Source organism: Cervus canadensis, chromosome 24 (assembly GCF_019320065.1).
Source record: "Cervus canadensis isolate Bull #8, Minnesota chromosome 24, ASM1932006v1, whole genome shotgun sequence".
Lineage (NCBI taxonomy): Eukaryota > Metazoa > Chordata > Mammalia > Artiodactyla > Cervidae > Cervus > Cervus canadensis.
Window position 1 is genome coordinate 7,816,920 of NC_057409.1, and position 20,820 is coordinate 7,837,739.

Here is a 20,820-nt window from a genome sequence, read left to right on the forward strand (position 1 = left end):
AAAGGCAGGAGGTTGGCACCAGGAAGCTATTCACAACAGCCCAAAGCCCTCATCTTCCAGAAGGGCTGGGTCTCTCTCCTTTGACCCCGGGGCAGAAGAGAGGGCTCTGGGTGAAATTCAGGCTGCTGGGCTTGGCATTCAAGGTCCCCCAGAAGTCTGGTACCCATCTGATCACATTCCCCCGACCCTGTGTTCTGGCCACCCTGTTTTTCGGCCTTTGTGCTGTTCCTCAGGGACACTCAGGATTTTGGGGTGGGGGCTAGGATCGGTATATATTTTTTCCTGAAAATAATTTGTAACCTTTAGAGAAAATTTTGACAATACAGAAAATATAAAAAAAGAAGAAAAAATCACCCACAGTTCCACTAGCCAGAGAGAAACACTGTTATTAACATTTGGGGGTTCTCTCCCGCAACCCTTTTTGGGCGAGTGTATGTTTTTACACAGTTGTAAAAATGACAATGAAGTAAATATTTCCATACCCTCTTTTTTTTTTTTGTCCTGTTCACTTAACATCACATCATAAGCACTTATGTCATTAAAAACTCTTCATAAACTTCATTTTTAATGGCTGCAAAATATTTCCACTCATGGAAGCCTCATCTTTTATTTATCCATCTCCTTATCTTGGGTATTTATGCTGCTGCTCATTTCTTACTGGTGTGTGCAACCGGAGCTTGAAAAAGGACTGATTTGGGAGCTACAGACATTTCATTTGTAGACACAACTGTTATTTCCAGAACTCTGTTCTATTTTTAGATAAACATTTGGCCCCAAAGTCTCCATTCAAAATTCCTGAGGAGGGAAAAAAAAACTTCAAAAATCATCATTTTTGTGTTACCGTTTAAAATAAAAGGAAAATGACCTTCTGTTTATAAAAATCTTTGTCTACACCTCTGCTTATTTCCTTGGCCTAGGTTCCAGGCAGCGGTGAATCGTTTTATTGCATCAGAGGGCTGAGATGGATTCAGGGGCGCTGATCTCTCCAGTGAGATGACTCTCCAGAGAGAAGCATTGTGATCGGTGTGGGGCCGGGTCTATGATGTTAGTGGGTCTGTGATGTTGTCAGCATCTTCATGACCAAGCCTATCAAGGTGGAAGATCTCTGAAACGCTCTAAGCTTCGACACCTTTCTTCTATTATCAGTGAGAACTGAAACGTTTTATATGTTTATCATCTGTCCTCATCCAACACAAATGACCGCTTCCTGGTGTTCCAAAGTTTTAAGGTTTTAATGCCTTAAAAAAAACACACCACTCTCTAACAAGCCTGTTAACACTCTCCTTCTCCTGTTTGTGGCAATCGGCTTCCCACTTCACTGGCCCTTACATTTCGCTTTCTGACTCCGAGCTGATTTGCATTTTCAGTTCTGCCTCTTGATTTGTGACTGTTCCTGTCTTTTCATGTTTGGGGAGGTTTCCCCGTGGAACAAGCAGGTAAAGAGTGCCTTCGATCAATATCGTCCTCTCTACCTCCTACGTTGTTCTTTGATTCTTCTAGGGATTTACTGGTTGGCCTGGTAGAAGGTAAAGTTTTTCCTCAAAGGGCAACCCAATTTTCCTGAAGTCGGAGTCTCCTTTCCTGCCCTGCTCTCTACTGTCATCAAAGTCTCTACGATATATGAGGGTAGGGGGAGGGGGCGGCGAGTATCACTGATCCCCAAGTCAAACAGGCCTCCTTCTGCTCTGCCTCTGAGCACCCCACCTCTGGTCCCCAGTTACGGGCCTGGGGACTCCCCAAGGGCAGGGGCCGACGGCTCTGTGCACCCGTGTCCCCCAGGGCTGTCCTCGTACTCTCAACACCCATCCAGGACAGGCAGACCCAATTCCATATTCCCACCACACGGGTGGGAGACAAAAATTTGAGGGGTGTGTGTTGGGGGGAGGTACCAATAGCTAGCTTAGCACAGCTGGTACTTGATGATCTAGTGATGTGAGTGGAAATTCCAGCCCCAGAAACAGAGCAACCCAGAGCAAAAGAAAACAGCCATAAAAAGGAACAAAACTGTGCCGTTTGCAGAGACATGGATGGACCTAGAGACTGTCGCACAGACTGAAGTAAGTCAGAGAGAGAAAAACAAACAGCGTATATTAGCACATACATGCGAAATCTAGAAAAATGACACAGGTGAGCCTATTCGCAACGCAGACACAGAGACACAGACGAGGAGAAGAAATGTATGGACACCACGGGGGAAGAGTGGGTGGGATGCACTGGGAGATGACGACTGGCATGTATACACTGTATGTATAAAACAGAGGATAGAATAATGAGAACCTACTGTATAGACAGGGAACTCTACTCAATGCTCTGCAGTGACCTAAATGGAAAGGAAATCCAAAAAAAAAAAAAAAAGAGGGGATATCTGTACACAGAGCTGATTTACTTTGCTCTGCGGCAGAAACTAACGCAGCACCGTAAAGCAATTACATGTGTGTTAGTCGCTCAATCCTGTCTGACTCTTTGTGACGCCACGGACTATAGCCCACCAGGCTCCCCTCCATGGGATCTTTCAGGCAAGAATATTGGAGTGGGTGGCCATTCTCTTCTCCAGGGGATCTTCCCCACCCAGGGATCAAACCCGGGTCTCCTGCACTGCAGGCAGATTCTTTACTGTCTGAGTCACCAGTTCAGTTCAGTCGTTCAGTCGTGTCCGACTTTCTGCGACCCCACGAGTCGCAACCAGGGAAGCCCCTAAAACCAAAGATACTCGGAAAAAAATTAAGAAAAAAAAAGAAAATCAGCCAGGCTGCTTGGAGCCACACCAACGGGGGCTTCTGAGCCTGGGAGAGAGTGTGTGTGTGTGGGAGGGAGCAGGGGAAGGGTAGTGGTTTAAATTGAGGTGTGACTTGAACTGGGGCAGAGTGGGGCCTCGCTGGAGGAATTTTCCAGAGCTGGCAGCTGGAGGCAGGGATGGAAATGCACCTGCATCTGACCTGGCGTTCTGGGCCAGAGAAACCAGCCTGGCCCCTCACTCTCAGACCACAGGGGCACTTTCCATGGCTTTTGGAAACAGACTGTGCAGAAAGTCTCTTGGCCTCAGGCTCTCTGCCCACTCAGGGACCCTTCTACCCCACTACTGCTTCCTCTCATTCTGAGGTCCGTTCCCTGCTGGACCCTCTCCCCAACCAGTCGGGCACTCTCCAGAGGTCCCTGGGCTTCTGACCCCTCCATCACCTCCCTGGTACCACAGGGTGGTTTAGGTGGCCAGCCCAGAGCCGACGGGCCACGGGGTCCCTGCACTTGCCAGCTCACTGAAGCCCTCTGTTTTTAGCCTCACTTCCTTCAGGTCATCACTTTAAAGTCACCTTCCCAGGGAGGCCCTCCCAGGTCACTTTATCTAAAGGAGGCATTTTTATCTTGGCATGCCTCTGAGAATTGAGCGGGCTTGAGAATAGAACAAAAAAACAAGAAAAGGACAACAACTGTATCTTCCCTAGCCTCCACCTGAAATGTAGCACCTCTCTGAAGGATGAACGTATGCAACAAGTCACAGAGGCATGACAGCAGTCTCCGTGACCTTGTCGCCAACAGACATCACAGATATTAACATATCACGTTACAGATCATGCAGATTTCTTTAAATATCTTTTGTGCTCGTCACAACTTCAAAGTCACAGTCATGATCAAACCATTGCTAGATCTTGCTATTTAACATGCTAACAAAGCAGCATATTTATCACATTTAAGAAAAATGTTTTGCTAACTATGTTTTAATATAATTGGCTTTTATTACCATCCTTTGCATTTTATTTCATTCCTATTTTTTTTTCACGGTGGTCCACTTTTTAAAAAACTTATTTTTAATTAGAGGATAATTGCTTTGCACTATTGTGTAAATGTCTGCCATACATCAACATGGATCAGCCGCAGGTATACATGTGTCCCCTCCCTCTTGAACTTCCCTCCCGCCTCCTGCTCCATCCCACCCCTCTAGGTTGAAAAACACTATTCTGAGACTGTTAAAGGGGTTCCTGGAGCGAAGAAAGATTAAGAAGCTCATTCTGAAGCATCATAGACCTTCCCACTTCCACTTGCTAGGCTTGAATTTCCTCCTAAGACTTATTACTGCTAATAATCCATCTACTTATTTATTTTGTCTCCCTCTACTAGATGAGATGGTCGAAAGGCATCATCAACTCAATGGACAGGAGCATGAGCAAACTCTGGGAGATAGTGAAGGACAGGGAAGCCTGGCGTGCTGCAGTCCATGGGGTCACAAAGAGCCAGACACAACTGAGCGACTGAACAACTAGATGATATGCTCTGTGGGGGCCAGAATTTTTGTCTTCTTCATTGCTCTGTCCCCAGCCCCTAGGACAGCATCTGGCACATAGCACATGCTCAATAAATGCTTGTGGAATGAATTAAGGGCAAAAGTTACTGCTCCCATTTTACAGATGAGAAAACTGAGGCTCACAGCAGGGCAATGAGTTGGCTAGGTCCCACGATAACCACGTGGAACCCAGAAAAGTCAGCACTTACTGGAACCTGCCCCGCCACACCGACCCTAAGCATCTACTCCTTGGGTGTGAGAAACTCCACCCCACTAGGCAGCAAACCACAGGCCAGCACTGAGGTCACCAGCCCACCTCAACAGCTTCCTCCCAGTTTCCAGGCCTGACACCACCCCTCCCAGGTACCCACAGAGAGGAAGGAGGGAGGAGGGACGAAGGGAGGAGCTAGGACCTGGGAGCAGGGGTGGGAGGGAGGGGGCCAGGCATCAGGTGCCACAGGAGGCTGCCCCCCACCACCGCGAACCAGAGGTGGGGGAAGCCGTCTCCCAGAGCGCCCCTCGCTTCTCTCTGTGCCTGGCAGCAAACCCATCCAGCCATCTCTTAAGGGCAGGAAGCCGAGAGGACTTTGTGCAGGAATCCCAGGCTCACTTGCACATCAAGGTGCAATTCCTAGGAGTAGGCAAGCAGCCCTAGAAGGGGTGAGGAGTCCTAGTCTGGAAATTGCTGCTCCATGGGGCTGAGAACGGCCCCAAGACTTTGCCGGAGGACCCGGGTTTCGGTCGCTGGATGGAGCAGTGGTGGGGTCTGGCAGTGCGGTCCCGGGCAAGTCTCTGAACCTCTAGGCCTGGGTTCCTGTGGAACAAGTCCCTGCCCCTGGGGCTTCATGGACAGGGGGAGGACTCATCTCTGGGGGCCTCTGGATTTGTTCAGGGTCGACCAAGAAGCCATCTACTCCTCCCCCACCAGTGGTCCCCTTAAACCGGTGCCCACGATTGCATTCCTAATTTCTCTCCACACACTGAGGTTTCCTTTTAACCAATTCATAACGGTTCAGTTCTTTTCATCTTCACCTAGGCCAGTGGCCCCCTCCTCAATTCAGTTCAGTTCAGTCAGTCAGTCGTATCTGACTCTTTGTGACCCCAGGGACTGCAGCATGCCAGGCTTCCCTGTCCATCACCGACTCCCAGAGTGTACTCAAACTCATGCCCATTGAGTCAGTGATGCCATCCAACCATCTCATCCCCTGTCATCCCCTTTCTCCTCCTACCTTCAGTCTTTTCTAGCATCAGGGTCTATTCCAATGAGTCAGTTCTTCCCATCAGGGGGCCAAAGTACTGGAAGTTTCAGCTTCAGTATCAGTCCTTCCAACGAATACTCAGGACTGATCTCCTTTAGGATGGATTGGTTGGATCTCCTTGCAGTCCGGGGGACTCTCAAGAGCCTTCTCCAACACCACAGTTCAAAAGCATCAATTCTTCGGCTCTCAGCTTTCTTTATAGTCCAACCTTCACATTCATATATGACCACTGGAAAAACCACAGCTTTGACTAGTGGCCATTTTGGGAGTTTATGGTGCCATGGTCCTCAAGAGGTGGGATGTGGTGGGTAGGGGAGATACAACTGTCTAGCACTGCACAGGGCAATGGATTATTCACTCTTCCTGTGTGTGAAAACCTGCTTACAGAGAGTCTCTAAGCCATGAGCCTAACTCAGTTGTACACAAAATAGAAGTTTTTGCACTCTTTTAACATCTACTGAATTTTCCAGAAGGGAAGATAGTTCTTAATTGTTTCAAAAAACCTTTGCTCAGAGTTTTGCCAAAAATTTCTCACAGCTTCAGCAAATCGTGTCCCTGGCGACGGTGCCACTTTCAGACTTTGAGTCACGTACACCTGGCCTGTCGGCTTGGGGGTCACAGGGCTTCCGCTAGAGGTGCAAACATTGATCCACCCCACAGTGTCTGTCGGCTTGCCCCAGCATTTACATATTCAAATAGATACATTGTGATAAAGTTACTTTTCCTTTTTCTCTCCATTAGAGTTATGGAATTATATCGATTTTGAGAATGCATGTAGGTGGATAGATCATGACGATATCATGCACATTTCAACCGTAGGATGGTAGAGGGCATGTCGCAAAATCTTCTGTAAGAAGGGGTGCTGCGTCTGGCAGGGTGGGGACGTCAGCCCTAATCACTGCAGGAGAATGACTTGGTTTCCTTCCCTTTCTTCTCTTGGTTTACACTTTCGGGCTTATCATGAGAGCTTTGTGGTAGTTCTGTGTATACGTCTTGCACAGAAATCTCTTTCTTAGAATTAAGGCAGGATCAAGGGATAAAAAGCAAGGAGATGAACAGAAGTTTCCATCTGGCTTCTTAAGTTCTGGCAGAAGGCAGAGAGCCAGGGAAAGGCTTGGAGTCCCAAACCCCAGGCTGTCCTGACTCCTAAGGTGGCCCAAACTGTCTGTGTCAACCACCGATGTGTTCCTGGGAGGGAATTTCCCAATGGGCAGGCTGGGCGCAGCAGAGGCGCGGCTGCATGCCACAGGACCCCTGTGTCCTCCTTCCTCACTGCCAGCCGCCTCCACTTCTCCCACTCAACAATTCACACCTTCTGGGTTTCCCCCACCCCCGCCCAAACCACACCATAATCAGAGAATCAGTGACTGTCACCACTCAAAGGGACTTCAAAGGTCTCCTCCAGTCCCAGGCACTTGAAGTAACACAATCTCTAACCTGTATCCCATTCTCAGCAGGTGCCAACCGATACATTAGTACCAGTTTCCTCAATGCTCACAGAAATCCCACAAGGTAGGTTCGAGTATTGCCCCATCTTATAGATGAGGAAACAAGGGAGACACAGAGAGGTTAATAAGCCATTTGCCCAGTGTCATCCAGTGAGTCACCAGCAGAGCTGGTTGCAGAGCCCAGGCTGTCTGATGAGCCTCCAAGGTCTGAAAAGCTCATCAAGTTCCTTGGGCATCGGAACTCGCGCTCAGGCCTCTTCTGCCGCCTAGGACCACTGAGACTGGAGAGAGAATGGAGTCTGTAAACTCCGCCTCCTGCCCCTCCCAGAGCCAGGATCCCAGCCTCCCTCCGCAGTGCCTGCTCCAAGAGCCCTCGGCTGAACGATGCTTTGGAAACCCAGCTCCTTCTCTGTGGGCCTTGTGGGGTGGGTGCAGGTCTGTGGGTATAAATACTACCAAGAAATCATTTTCAGTGGCAGGACAGCCAGGTGAGGTCTCAGGAACACACAGAATAACCAACTCATCACTTTCCAGGAGAGGGAGTAGGGGAACCCATTCCTGACGCGTTGCTGGGCTCCCAGCACAGAATGCCCCTTCTGCTGCGGCTCCAGGTGCCCTCCACTGCCACTGGTGGACCCGGCCACCGCCCAAGACCCAACCGCATCCGAGCAAGCCCCCTGCCAACCAGTGGTGAGCAGCTCTCCACTCGGGGCTGGGATTAAGTTGCAAAAGGCTTGAGAAATTGGGAATGACAAAGGGGGCTTGGAGACTAATTAGGAGCAGCAATGAAAGCTTAATTCATAAAAGCAAACATTTTCCATCCATCAACCTGCAACCAGTTAAGGGCAACGTTTGAAAGAAATCTGTGCGTGGGGAAGGGAGCCAACAGGAACAGGAAATGTTTGAAAGAATGTAAACTATTTCAGTTTCATAAAAAAGTAACAAGTAAACAGTTATTACATGCAAATAATGCCCTGGTTTTAATTAATGCTGAAAAGTCAAAATATGTTTGACATTTGTATGTATACATTGAATGGCTGGAGAGGAAAAAAATGGTGCCCAGATGCCCGTTTCCGAGCTGGGCTGGCGGCTCACAGGGAACTAAAACCTTAAGAAGGTCTTGTTTATTGGTGATGAAAAGTACAATTCTGCCTCAGCCTCTCTGGAGGACTGGAAGCAGAGGGAACCTAGCTAGCTTTCTGAACAAACTGGAGGAGTCGGCTGGTTGCCTGGGAAGGGCACTCCCCACTTTTCGCTTTTTTCGGCAGCCTAGTCTTAAAGGGCCAGCAAGCCCTCAAGTCTGCATTTCGCCCGGCCAGGGTTCTAGGATTTCTCAACTCAGAAGTGGTGATGGGGTTTCAGGTCCCAGCCGCCTCCCACTCAATAGCCCCTGGCGGCAGCCACAGCGGCGTCTGGTCCTGCCTTCCCTCATAATGCCCGAGGAAGATCAGATAGGCAGGCTGGCACACCAGCCTTGATTCTAGAGTGGGAGATGGCAGCCTTCAAGCTCTGCTTTCCAGCACCCAGCATCCTGCACTGAGTTCGGTTTTTTTCTTTTCTAAACCACCTTAAGGTTCAAAGGGGCTGGCGAAACTGTGGCTTCGGGAGACCACAGCTGGGGAGAGGCAGCCTCAAAGTGTGGGGGAGACTCCACCCCAGTGGAGAGAGTGGTTGGGGTGTTCGGGGCCCCAAAGACCAAGGATTTGTCAAAACCAGCTTCTAAGCAACGCGCCGCGCCGCGCCGTAAAGACCCATGAGGCCCCATTTTGAGCTTGTTGGTCCGCGATCCCCCAGCATCTCCTGTGAGGCTGAGGAGCTTATCGGAAAGAGGGGAGACGGGGAAGGCTTCACAAGTTAGTAAACCCCAGAAATGGAAAGAAAATTGTGTCTTTTCTGGCCAAAGACCCTAACTTTCTCCACCTTCTCAAAAGGGTCTGAAACACCTTAAGGGGTTCCAAACTGCTATTTTGGACAGAGGTGGGCCTGGAGACCTGTTTCCAGGGCTTCCGCAAGGACCCCAAAGCCTCGTTCTCAGCTCACTTCCCTGCGCCTCTGCCATCGCCAAAGTCGCCCTTCCGCTCACCTCGCCCACTGCGGCCCACGAAGCGGAGGTCGTTGAACCTGGCCACCTGGTTCTTCATGACGGCCGAGGCGTTGCGCAGCTCAGCGGAGTAGTTCTCGTCGTTGCCCGCCATCACTGTCACCACCGTTCCATCTGGCACGTCCCCCAGCGCCACCACCTGAGGGCATGGGGGTGGGGGGACAGCTTAGGCAGGTAGGGGAGGCCAGCGAAAGAAGAGGGGGCAGGGGCAGCAGCTCCCCTACGCGGCCCAGGCGCAATGCGGATTTTTCAAATGCGGGGGTGGAGAAGAGGCTTAAAAACAATAGGCACTTGCGCCCCCCCCCCCAATACCACAAAAATCAGAAGGCAAAAATCTCTACTTTCCACACCCAAATCCTACATCAACTGATTAAATCACATCCTGAAGAATTGATCATTTCAATGCAACGAAACCTAAGTGAAAGCGGGGAATGAGCACAGACACTGTGTCCTGGGGTGCAGTTCCTCTCTTCCCTTCGGCTTGAGCAAAAGAGGAATCAACACGCTCCTAGCAACCGAGTCTCTGAGTGAAAATAATATCAACAACAACAATAACGGGACTGCTCCCCCACATTCAATTAATGCAAGAGCCCTTTGGGGTATGAAATGGGGCGCCAAAATGCGGCCCAGGCCCAGTTTATCTGCCTCTGCAGAGCCTGAATTCGTTATGCAGGGAAAATGCAAAATGCAAAACAAACTGCTGTTTTGAGAGGGACTGCCCAGAAACCCCCTTTAAAGTGAGAGAGGGGCTTCTGATAACAGGAGGATGCACCTGCTGAAGAATTGCAAAATGAAGGTGGAGATGCGCCCCCAATATAGTCTTCCCCACCCCAGGCCCTAAGGAGCGTGGAGAGACAGATGCCTTTTGCAAAGGAAATCAGACTGCAAAGGCAGTCACAGCCATTTAAACGTGGCCACCGCGTGCAGGGACTGGGGATCCAGATGGTAAAAATTTCAAGGAGAAAATGTTTGGGGTCTGATTAAAAAGGCCAGATTTCCTGTCAACATCCTGTCTTCTTTTAATTTCAAAGATTCCTTTTAAGCTCCAAGTGACAGTAAAACCTCCAATCTGAGGATTAAAGTCACACGGGCCTCCCCCTCCCCCTCCTCCCCGGGAGATTTTCCCCACTGGTATTTTAAGATGTCACCCGGGAGACCTCAAAGAGCCACTCATCCCTTTTTCCAATTTGGAGTCGTCTTAATGGGACCAAAGACGGCCTCGGCTGCCAGGAGCCGCTGTTTCCAGTCACCTCGGGCACCCGCCACCCCCAGCCGCTGGCCCTTCCTGCGTTGCCCTTTCTCACGGCAGCTGTGAGAGGTTTAGGGGAAAACCAAGGCGTTTTCGTTTCATCTCGCTGCCCCCTTAAAAAAAATGAAAATGAAACAGTCGCCTACTCCCCAGCAAATAGAAAAAAGCTCCTTGGGATGGCTACCAGGGGCTGCCAGGTGTGGGAGCGCCCCCCCCCCCCCATCTCGGTCTGACATTCGGGATCCCGGCCAGCAATCGCTTAGGGTTCAGGGCCCCCCATCCCGGCCTGGAGCCTCCCGGTGTAAAACTTCAGAAGCCAGGGGTTGACGGTGTGAGCAGGAAGTGTTTTCTGAGAGCCGTGCAGGAGGAGGGGGTGCGGGCAGGGGAGGGTAGGCCCTCTCCCACCCTCCGCACCCCGCCTCCGGGGTCCTCGCCCGGGTCCCAGGGCTCCTCTCTGCCCCGCTCGCTGCCCGCAGGGCTGTATCCGAGGGATCCGGGTTGGGGAAGAGCGAAACCCCATCCGCCCGTTTCCGCATCAACGGTCTCTCCGCAGGGCCCCCCCTCCCCACCACCCCAAGACCGAAGGTGGCAAAGCCCTTAAAAAGTCATCCGTGCCGGGTGCATTCTAGAGCGTACGCCCAAGTCCCCGGGTGGAGCGCGCAAAAGCTCCAGGGGACCCGGCGGCCGGGCTCTCACCGCGGGGGTCTCTCGGGCGCCTCCCTTCCCCTCCCTTTTCCGGGGCTTTGGCTCCTGCAGCGGAGACGCCCGGGGCCGCCGGGCCGGTGTCCTCCCGCCCGGGGGTGGGGGGCCTCCCCCGCACTCACCTTGAAGGCGACGGGCAGCGTCTTGTTGCAGCGCCAGTGCGAGGGCAGTACGGAGCAGAGGAAGTTGGGGCTGTCGGTGCGCACGAGCTCGCCCGCGTGGTCCGCCAGCACGTCCACCATCGAGCGCACCTCGGGTCGGGCGCGCCCGCCGGGGCCCACGGCCGCCTGCGCGGTCAGCGCGCCGCTGTTCTCGCCCATCTTGCCGCCGCCGCCGCCGCCGCCGCCGCCGCCGCAGGGGAAGGCCGTGGAGGGAGGTGTGAAGCGGCGGCTGGTGCTCGGGTCTACAGGAATACGCATAACAGCGGCCGTCAGGGCGCCGGGCGGGCGGCGGCGGCGGCTCGGCTCCCCCGGGGGCGGCCGGCGCGGGCGCCTCTCCTCCGCCGCCGCTGCTGCTGCCGCTGCGAGAAGCGGGAAAGCAGAAGCGGCCGGGCTGGGGCCTCAGGGCGCCGTGGGGTGGGGTGGGGTGGGGTGGCGGGGGGCGGCGCCCGGGGACGCCCGCCGCGAGGCCTCACCGCCCCCCCGACGGCCGCGCCGCTGGCCCGGCCCGCTAGTCCCGCATCTTGGGCGTGTAGCGCGGCCCGCGTGCGGCCGCTCCTCGCGGCGGTCCCGGCGGCCTTGCTCAGGCTGAGGCGGGGCGCGCCGCCCGCCCGCCGCCCGCAGCCCGCTCGTGGCCGCCCCACCGACTGGGCGGCCGCAGCCCCAGAACAAAATCCTCGAGAACCGAGTGGCCGCGCCGCCGCCGCCGCCCGCGCGGGGTTAGTACCCCCGGGGGCCCGCGAGGGCGGGGCTGGCCCGAGCGACGCGTCGCGCAGCCAATGGGAGCCCCCATCGCGGGCACCTCGGCTGCGCTCGCCGGGGAGGAACGGGGGCCTCCGAAGGCCGCCCAACGGGGAGGGGCGGAAGGCTCCGCCCGGGGAGGGCGCCCGGGGTCCGAGCTGGGCCACCCCCCCGACTCCCTGCGCGACAGCCCTGGGCTCCTCCAGAGTTCTGGGGAGCTGGAGCCGAGGCTGAGAATTTGTTTAAAACATCTAGTCCTTCCAGCCGCTGCCCCCCCACTCCCAGCTTCTTCGGGCGCCCTTCCCGGCCGCCGGCAGCCAGGCCTCCCCAGCTCCAGCTGCTTTCGGCCTGTGAAGCTTGCACCCCCCACACCCCCCAGATGGGGACTGCCGGGGGGGGGGGCCCTTCAAGGCCGGTAACACCGAGCGGGGAGCGGCCCCAGAATGCCTTCTCCCTGCCCCTACCTGTCCCGCAAATTATTTTGACCCCAGAACCTCCACCGCACACGAGATGACGCTCACCAGGCAGAGGCCTCTGCAGCACCGAGCCCTGTGCAACTTTCCTCCCGGCCCGGGGCCAGAGAGAAGGGGGTCCCCTCCGTGCCCGCATCGGCGTGGGGGCGAATAACACCATTTCTCTCCGCTCTCCCCTCCAAAAATGACTTTCAGGATCGCGCAGGCCTCGCTGCGTCGTCGGCCTATGGCTCTTTGAAAACCACAACGCTACCTGAAAAACGCGAGCGTTTCCACTCCCCCCATCTCTCCCCCAACCCCCAAGCCCCAACCCCCCGCGGGCATCTAAACGATGTCCTGCTTCGTAGGAGAGGACCAGAGTTCGTGATGAGTAGGAAACCGTGCAGAGAAGGCGCGGGAATGGCTGCAAAAGCTAAGGGCCCCGACTTCCAAAGCAGGGAATTTTCATCCACCCGGTGGATGCAAACTGGCCCACGCGGGTCCACGCCCACGTCTTCCCGGGCAGTGCGCTCTGGCCCTGCGGCAGGAATGCAGACAGCTCTGCCGAGGCACTTTCTGCTCGCCAGCCCGGGGTCCTCGCTCCTTCTCCCCTTCTCCCCTCTCCCCGACCGCGTGGCCCAACCGCTCCCCGAGGCAAAACAGGCAAAGGATCCCCTCTCCAGCCTTTTACGCCGGGATAGCGGGCCTAGGGACAGGCTACACAGAGGAGGAGGACTGGAAAGATCAAGCCCCCATTCGCTCCGGATTATCGCCCCAGATGGACCCCCTGGAGTTTGGGAAACGAACGCGTGCAGAGTCTGCCTGCCGTTTTGGAGATCGGGTTGGATATTCGTTGTTTCCGGCCTTGGACAGGTGCAAAACGACTGATTCGAAGCCTTGGCAGCGAAGAAGCATAGGATCCGATGGCGGCAGCAAGATCTTTCCCTGAATCTGACCCATCGCGGGCCACTTAGTCTTTGCCAAACGAAATCAAGCCCTGTATCGGGTCTAAGATGGACCGGCCCTGACCCACCTCGACCACCTGGAGAGCTGGTCCCCAGCCCTGTCAGAGCCTCACACCAGTCCCCCTCAGACCATTTAGAGAGCGGGGACAACGAAGGTCCCTCGCTGGACCTTTTTATAGAGCCTGCACGTGGGAGTTGCAGGTTGCCGGGAGGGGCCTGCACACTCTTGGGAGCGCTGATACCGGCTGCAAAACTGGAGGAAAGTGAGGAACAGGGGCGTTGGGGCGACCGACCTCTGGGAGCTTCCCGCTGCAAAGGCCCACCTTGTCTTGTCCAGGTAGGGCCCGGGGCCAGAAAGGGCGGGTGACTCCGTGCTGCCCTGGAGCGGCTTTGGGGTCAGGACCCGCTGCATCTGGGGTTTGTAAATTCGATTTGTTGAGTGGTTTTGGTTTGCAGCCGTGCCCTTCCTGGTCTCTCCGCCTGATTTCTCCCTCTCGTCCTACAGCCGGTTTACAAATGGGTTTCCTGAGGATAGGACTCCTGTGGGTCCTGGCACCCGGCCACAAGTGCCTGCATGGCTCCAGCCCAAGAGAAAGGCGCTCGCTGCCGGTGGGCGCCAGAACCGGGGAACCTGGGTTTGTGGACGCTTGGGTCCCCAGCCGGAGGTCGCCAGGGCTGCTGGGCAAGGAGCAGTCCCAGGACCCACCGCTAGTTGACGCCTGCACTCTGCCAGCCGCGGAGGTTCTGGGCACAGATGTGCACCAGGCGCCACCGGCCGGCTCCTACAAGCCGCCCTTCCTGGACAGACCTCCCGCACGATTCCTCACCATCTGTGCGGCCACGTATCGGACAAACCAGTGGCTTTGTGGTAGATCGAAGGCTGCCCTCCCCTCCCCCCATTTACGTGGACGCTTTGTGCCTTATCTCAGACCCCGGAGGGTCCCGGCAGCCTCTGACCCCCTGCAGAACGTTCTCTCTGGTAGACGTGCACAGTCTTGTCCTGTTCTCGGGGAACCCGGGAGGAGGAGCACACACAGAGGAACAGACCAGCTCGGTCCCAATTTCAACCTAAGACCAACCCATTTTTGTCCCTACCCCAGACTGACAGACCTAACATCACACCTCTCTCTCCTCTCCCCACCCATTCTTGCCCCATTTTCAAAAGACAGTTTCAATTTGAAATCTACTCCCCCCCTGGGGCCCACAGATATCTCTCCCTTCCCCATCTTGTGTGGACAGCAGTCCCTTCTTCCCTGGGACCCATTGACAGCCGCTCTCGAATAGCCCCCATCTGAGTGCATGCCAGGTCGTGTGCAACAGGGAGAGGAAGCCAGGAGGTCTGGACCTACCTTGGCCCAGAGCTGGGTAAACAGAAACACAACCTGGGGCCTTGCAGAGTCTGGGTTCTGGGAGACACTCCTTCTGCCAGGGGGAGGGAGTCAGAATGATCCCGTGTTGGGCGCCCCCCTCCTGCTGCTGGAGGGTGTTTAGGAGGGCGCTTCATCTGCATTCCTGGTAGTGAGGTGCCTGCACGTGTCTCCCCTCCCTCCAGAGAGCTTCTGAGAGCAAGTCTGATTCCCAGGGAGTCCCCGTACCTGGGGAGGGGTGAGGACCCCCCGTCTGTGGCAGGTAGCGGACGTAGATGCTCTGAAAAACCTTCTAAGAGGTCCACTTGATGTGGAAGGAGCTTGGGTCTGCGGTTCCCCTGCCCAAATTCTTCCACCACCTACCGTGATCTGGAGTAAATTGCTTAAAACTCTCTGAGCCTCATCTGTTTCTTCTGTGAAGTGGGAGTAATAACAGTGGTCTCTTAGAATCATGCGTAAAGTGCTTGGCACACGCCTGGCACGTAGGTGGTGCTCCATCCATGCGAGCTGGTAGTGTTATGCTCAAAAATAAGTCCTGATCACCCCTTGTCCAGGGCCTTTGGCAAGTCCCTTCCCCTCTCTGGGCCTCACATTTTCCGTTTGCGAAATATCCAATCAGAGCTTGCCCGAGTCAGAGCCTGGTCCACGGAGGTCCTGTCCCAGATGGTTCTCCTGGGGCGGGTGCGGGGGGAGGTCCCTGGGGGAGCTAAGGACTGTCTATGACCTGCCTCCAGGCATAGGCAGCTTGCAGGAGGGCTTTCAGCTGCCACCAGAGGACTGCCCACGCCTTGATCTTGAGGACTCAGGTTCCCCTGGGCTCTCAGACCCTCCCTCGGGAAACCCACTGGTCCCGCCGCCTACCTCCCCACAGGCAGAAACTTTCCTAACTTGAAACTTGCCTCAGCCCCCTCTCCCTCCCCGGGAGGTGGTTGTTCCCTTTATTCCCGGAGTCTCTCCCAGTAGCCCTAGTCCAGTGAATAACACAGAGGACCGTCAGCCAGAAGATAATGATTTCTCCTGGCTTCCACACCCCCACTCCAGAGGGATCCATGGGGAAACCTGTTTCATGCCTCATGCCCTGGAACTCCAGGAGGAACATTCCTGTCCCTCACTTTGCCTCAGTTTCCTCTACTGTGAATGGAGGTTGTTCTGATTGTTCCATTTCACAACCTGAAGGGGAGGGGCATTGTGCTTCACCATATCAGATATACCATCAGTTGTTCTATGTGCAAGAATAAGAAAGCAAATGCTACTAATTAAACTAGGACTTGTCTGCATCCTTATTTCAGATGTAAATGTGTAAACTTACATTTACACATATGTAAGTTTTATTATAATATATATGCTATATGGTGGTGGAGGTAACTCAGTCGTGCCCAACTCTTGCAACCTCATGGATTGTAGCCTGCCAGGCTCCTCTGTCCATGGGATTTCGCAGGCAAGAACACTGGAGTGGGTTGCCATTTCCTGTTCGAGGGGATCTTCCCGACCCAAGGATCGAACTCACATCTCTTGCGTTGCAGGCAGATTCTTTACCACTGAGCCACCAGGGAAGTCCCCATGTATGCTACATATGTATTCTACATTAAAATGTGTGTGTGTTTAGGCTCTCCAATTCTTTGCGACCCCATGGACCATAGCCTGTCAGGCTCCTCTGTCCATGGGGAATCTCCTGGCAAGAATACTGGAGTAGGTTGCCATGCCCTCCTCCAGGGGATCTTCCCAACCCAGGGACTGAACCCAGGTCTCCTGCATTGCGGGTGGATTCTTTACTGTCTGAGCCACCAGGGAATATTAATATTTATATCATAAAATATGCTTATATAATTATGAGAAAGGGTCATGAAAAACAATAAAGTGTCTGAACGGTTGTCTCCTTCAGGGCAGGGAGCCTTCACCCCAGAGAATCCAGCTCTGAGGCCATCCACTCTGGGCAACCTTTCAGGAAGGCTCCTGCTGAGAGGACTGGAGGAGGACAAGTGGCATCTCAAATTGTAGATTTTTTTTTTTTTTTGGAAAGGGCCAGACTCTCAGAGAAGGGGGAGGGAGCTGGGGAGGAGAAGGTGGGTAGGACAGAGCTACAGGCTCTGCTGTTGATTGGCTGGACTTTTGCCCAGGGCCTGCACCTCTCTGAGCCTTGGTCTGCCGGACAGTGAAGTGGGCAAAGCCGTAACAGCCATGTTGGCTGAGGTGCTCCCATGTCCAGCCACTGTGTTTGGGCTTGAAGTGGTCTTTCAACCCTCAATTGTATGTGGTAGGTGTCAACACCCTTTTAAATGAAAAGGAACATTGCCCAAGGTTTTCTGGGCTAAAGAGGACCAGAGCCAGGTTAAAAGCTCAATCTGACTCAAAATTTGGGGAGGAGGCACCCCAAATGGTTATGTACATTCCTTGCCTCCCCCCTCCGACCCTGCACTGGTTAAATGAAGAAATGGGAAGAGCCCTGCATACAGATGGGTACTGAAAGACCTCAATACGGTTAACTGCAAAGGGGTGGGGGAGCTAGAGAGAGGCAATAGCACCTGTTAAATAGCTGTGGACTGGGAAATGAGCGGACCCTTCGGACTCGGGGACGGGGCTGCAGGAATTGTCCATCGAGGCCCACCCACTGCCCGTTCTCCTTTTACCTCGGAACCAACCCACCCGCAAGGAGGCTGACTCAGCTGTGATCCCCAATTTACAGATAGGAACACTGAAGTCCAGAATGGGGAGAGACTTAATCCGTGTTACCGAAGAAGAAGAGAGACTTGGCAAGGCCCGGGGCAGCACGGCACCGCCCCCAAAGTGGGGTGGCTTGACTTCCGCCCACCCTGCTGGAGCCCCATAGGTGGAGCCCTGGGCCAGGACCACGCTGTACCCCGCCTCAGCCCACCCCCCGGCCAGAGCCCTGGGCCAGGCCCACTCTGTACCCCGCCTCAGCCCACCCCCCGGCCGGAGCTCTGGGCCAGGCCCACGCTGTACCCCACCCCAGCCCACCCCCCGGCCGGTCACGACCCCTTGCTCCAGGAGAAATGCCGTGCCCCCCTGCAGGGATGCCCATGGCATCTGGATGCCTGGATTCCAAACGCGAGAGGGAAGGAGGGCAGGGGATTGGTCTCAGCACAAGCCTGGCCAGAGGAGAGTAGGTGGCCCCAGCAGTGGCCAGGGAAGTGGATTCTGGCTTCGGCTCCCACCCCTGCATCTGGTCTTCTAACGTCCTCCTTGTTCCTCACTCTGGTCATCTGTTGTTGTTTAGTAGCTCAGTCATGTCTGACTCTTTGCGACCCCCATGGACTGTGGCCCGCCAGGTTCCTCTGTCCGTGGGATTTTCCAGGCAAGAATACTGGAGTGGGTTGCCATTTCCTTCTCCAGGGGATCTTCCCAACCCAGGGATCAAACCCCTGTTTCCTTGCATTGGCAGGCAGATTCTTTAGTGCTGAGCTTCCCAACAGGGAAGCCCATGGTCATCTATAAAGCAGAAATAATTCTGGCAGAGCTCTTTGGTCTATGATGAATAATTACCCTAATTGATTAGACCCCTGCTGTGTGCTGGGGGTGCTACCTCAGTTATCACTAACCCTCGTGATGCTTCTACAGGGTTGAGATTTTTGTCCTCTCCATTTTACAGATGGGGAAGTTGAGGTTCAGACAGTAAATAACTTATTTCCTCTGGGTCTCAGAACCTGAGAGGTTCAGACAAGAAGGTCTTGAGGGCCCTTGTTTGTTGTTGTTGTTTTTGCGAGATCTTAGTTCCCTGACCAGGGATCGAACCCAGGGCCACTGCCAAGTCCTAACCACTAGACTGCCAGGGAAGTCCTTCAAAGGCCCTTCTTCTAACATGACTTCTTGGTGCAGATCTGGGCTCTGTCTCCACTCTGCTGGCTAGTCACAGGGCTTCCCTCCATCCACAGCAATGGCTGGGTGCCAAGCAACCCACTGTCAGACCCATCAAATCAGAGGACCCTTCTGTTGAGGGCAGGGGAGAGGCTGGTATCTTGCAGCCCAAGACGGCTTCTGGGAAGAGCATGGCCTTCCCCTAGTTCCAGTATAGGGCTTCAGCTCTGGCAATCATGGAGGGAAAGGGCTTTCTGAGGGGCTGTTGCCTCTTGCAGAGTAGAAGAGAGAGAGGAGAGATTCAAGGTTCAACATGTCTCCAAACCTTAAGCAGGTGGCAAGAATGAGATTCCAAGAAACTGGTATTCCAAACCAATTTTGGGGATAGGATTGCAACCACATGATTAAATTTCTGAGCATTATTCATCATTACTGACAGCAGTTAAGTTCAATCCATGCCTCCCAGTACTTTTATGGGAGAGGTACAGTTATCACCCCCCTTTTACAGGTGAGAAAACCAAAGACAGAGAGGCTAGGTGACTTGCCCAACGACACACAGCTGGGAAACTGTGGAGTTCAGATTCCAACCAGGCAGACTGGCTGCAGAGCCACGTTCCTGACTACCACACTCTGTTCTCATGGACCAGAATCAGATGCTTGAAGTTACAGTCATGGAATAGAATTAGAATCCTGGCATGAGAATTGTGGGCAGGATTCAGGATTTTATAATGTCAGACTCCACAGGGTTCTGAGATAGCATATCCAAATCTCTAGTTTATCAAGGGGCGGAACCAAGGCCTGGAGAGGGGAAGGGTCTCGCTCAAGGTCACAGCCTAGGCCAAGGGCAGAGCCTTGGACCCCCTCTCGCGGTCCCCCACTGACTCTGGTCCAGGGTAGTTTCCTCTCCACGGCAGGCCCTCCTCGCCACCCCCCGCCCCCCCCGCCCACCCAGTGGCTCCCGGGCCCAGCCAGTCCCATTAGGGATTTTCCACCTCCCCAAAAAGGTTCTAATGACTGTCAGTCCTTGTGAAGCCTTAATTAATCTCAGAGGCCGATGGCTCTGAGGAGACCGGGGGCTTTGGCCTTACGCAGATGAAGATTACGGCTCCATTTCATGTGGTGGTGGAGGAACGCCTCAGACATTCCTGCCAGCAATAAAAGCCACATGGCTTTCCAGCGTCGCCCTTGGAAAAGAAAAAAAAAAAAAAAAGCGCAGCCCTTTGCGGAAAGAAATCAACTATGTGCTGTATGCATGGCATGAGATAAAAACGGGGCAGGACGAGGTGGAGAACAGTTGGTCTTTCATGCTGCCTCCGACGGCCCCCAAGCGTGGCAGGGCCCAGCGGTCGTGATCCCAGCTGCAGCCCCGGGGAGAGGGGGTGGCCCTCCGCGTGCTGGTGGAAGCTGGGGTGTCAGGGCCTCAGCTCCTCAACCTGAAGCAAGTCTGAGCCACGCCAGGGGTCCCCACAGACGGGGCCAGCGTCCCGGGCCCGTGACCTGTGCAGTCACACAGAAGGGCCTTGCCCGTGACTTCCTGCTCTGCCACCCCGCCTTGACATTTCTTCATTACTTTTTGAACAAGGGGCCTGTATTTTCATTTTGCAATGATACGACTGGTCCTGCCCACAGGTCCTCCCATCAGCCAATTGCCATAGGTGTCCAGGCCCCTGGCATGGGTCCAGGCCTGGGGAGAGTGTTTTCTGAGCACCTACATTGTCTTGAGATGAAATTCAGAACAACTTCCTGAATTCGGCACATGTGGAAAACCGAGGCTCAGAGAGGTTTCCATGCAGCCAGGAAGCCTAGATTGGGAATCGGGTCCCTCTGACGCCAAAGCCAGTGCCTGAACCGCTGCCCATTCTGCAGTCTTTTATGTTCACCAAGCCCAGTGGGGACAGTGTTGCACATGGGCAGGTTTTTTTATTCTCCCAAAACAGAAGGGATAACTGAGGCCAGACCAGTGAAGGGACTCATGGTCATACCCAGTCAATGGGGAGTGGGACACTCTCTCCCAGGCTGGGTAGCAGTGGACCTGGGCCTAGACCCATAGGAACTGGTGGAGGCGGGTGTCCCCATTTTATAGCTGTTTGTTCCACTTTTAAATTTATTAGGTCTTCTATGTGGGTCATTGCCTTAAGTCTGGCCCGGGATGTAGTGGGAGTCCTGGCCCCAGATCTCCGTCCTAAACATCTGGAAGTCCTTCTTTGTGACTGACCTCCTCCACTCTTTCATGCTCCAGGATTCCTTTGCTGCCCTCATTGGTTGGGGAAGCAGTTGTGTTTTGCACCT

General features: G+C 54.3%; 1 protein-coding gene across 1 annotated transcript in view; it reads right to left on the minus strand.

Moving 5' to 3' along the window:
• RUNX3 (RUNX family transcription factor 3) overlaps window positions 1-20,820 on the minus strand; it is a 66,108-nt gene that overhangs the window by 19,857 nt on the left and 25,431 nt on the right. The window contains exons 2-3 of the mRNA XM_043444895.1: window positions 11,158-11,438; window positions 9,067-9,223 (exon numbers count right to left, since the gene is read on the minus strand). Of these exons, the coding sequence (XP_043300830.1) occupies window positions 9,067-9,223; window positions 11,158-11,438 (438 nt within the window). The remainder of the gene's footprint in view (window positions 1-9,066; window positions 9,224-11,157; window positions 11,439-20,820) is intronic.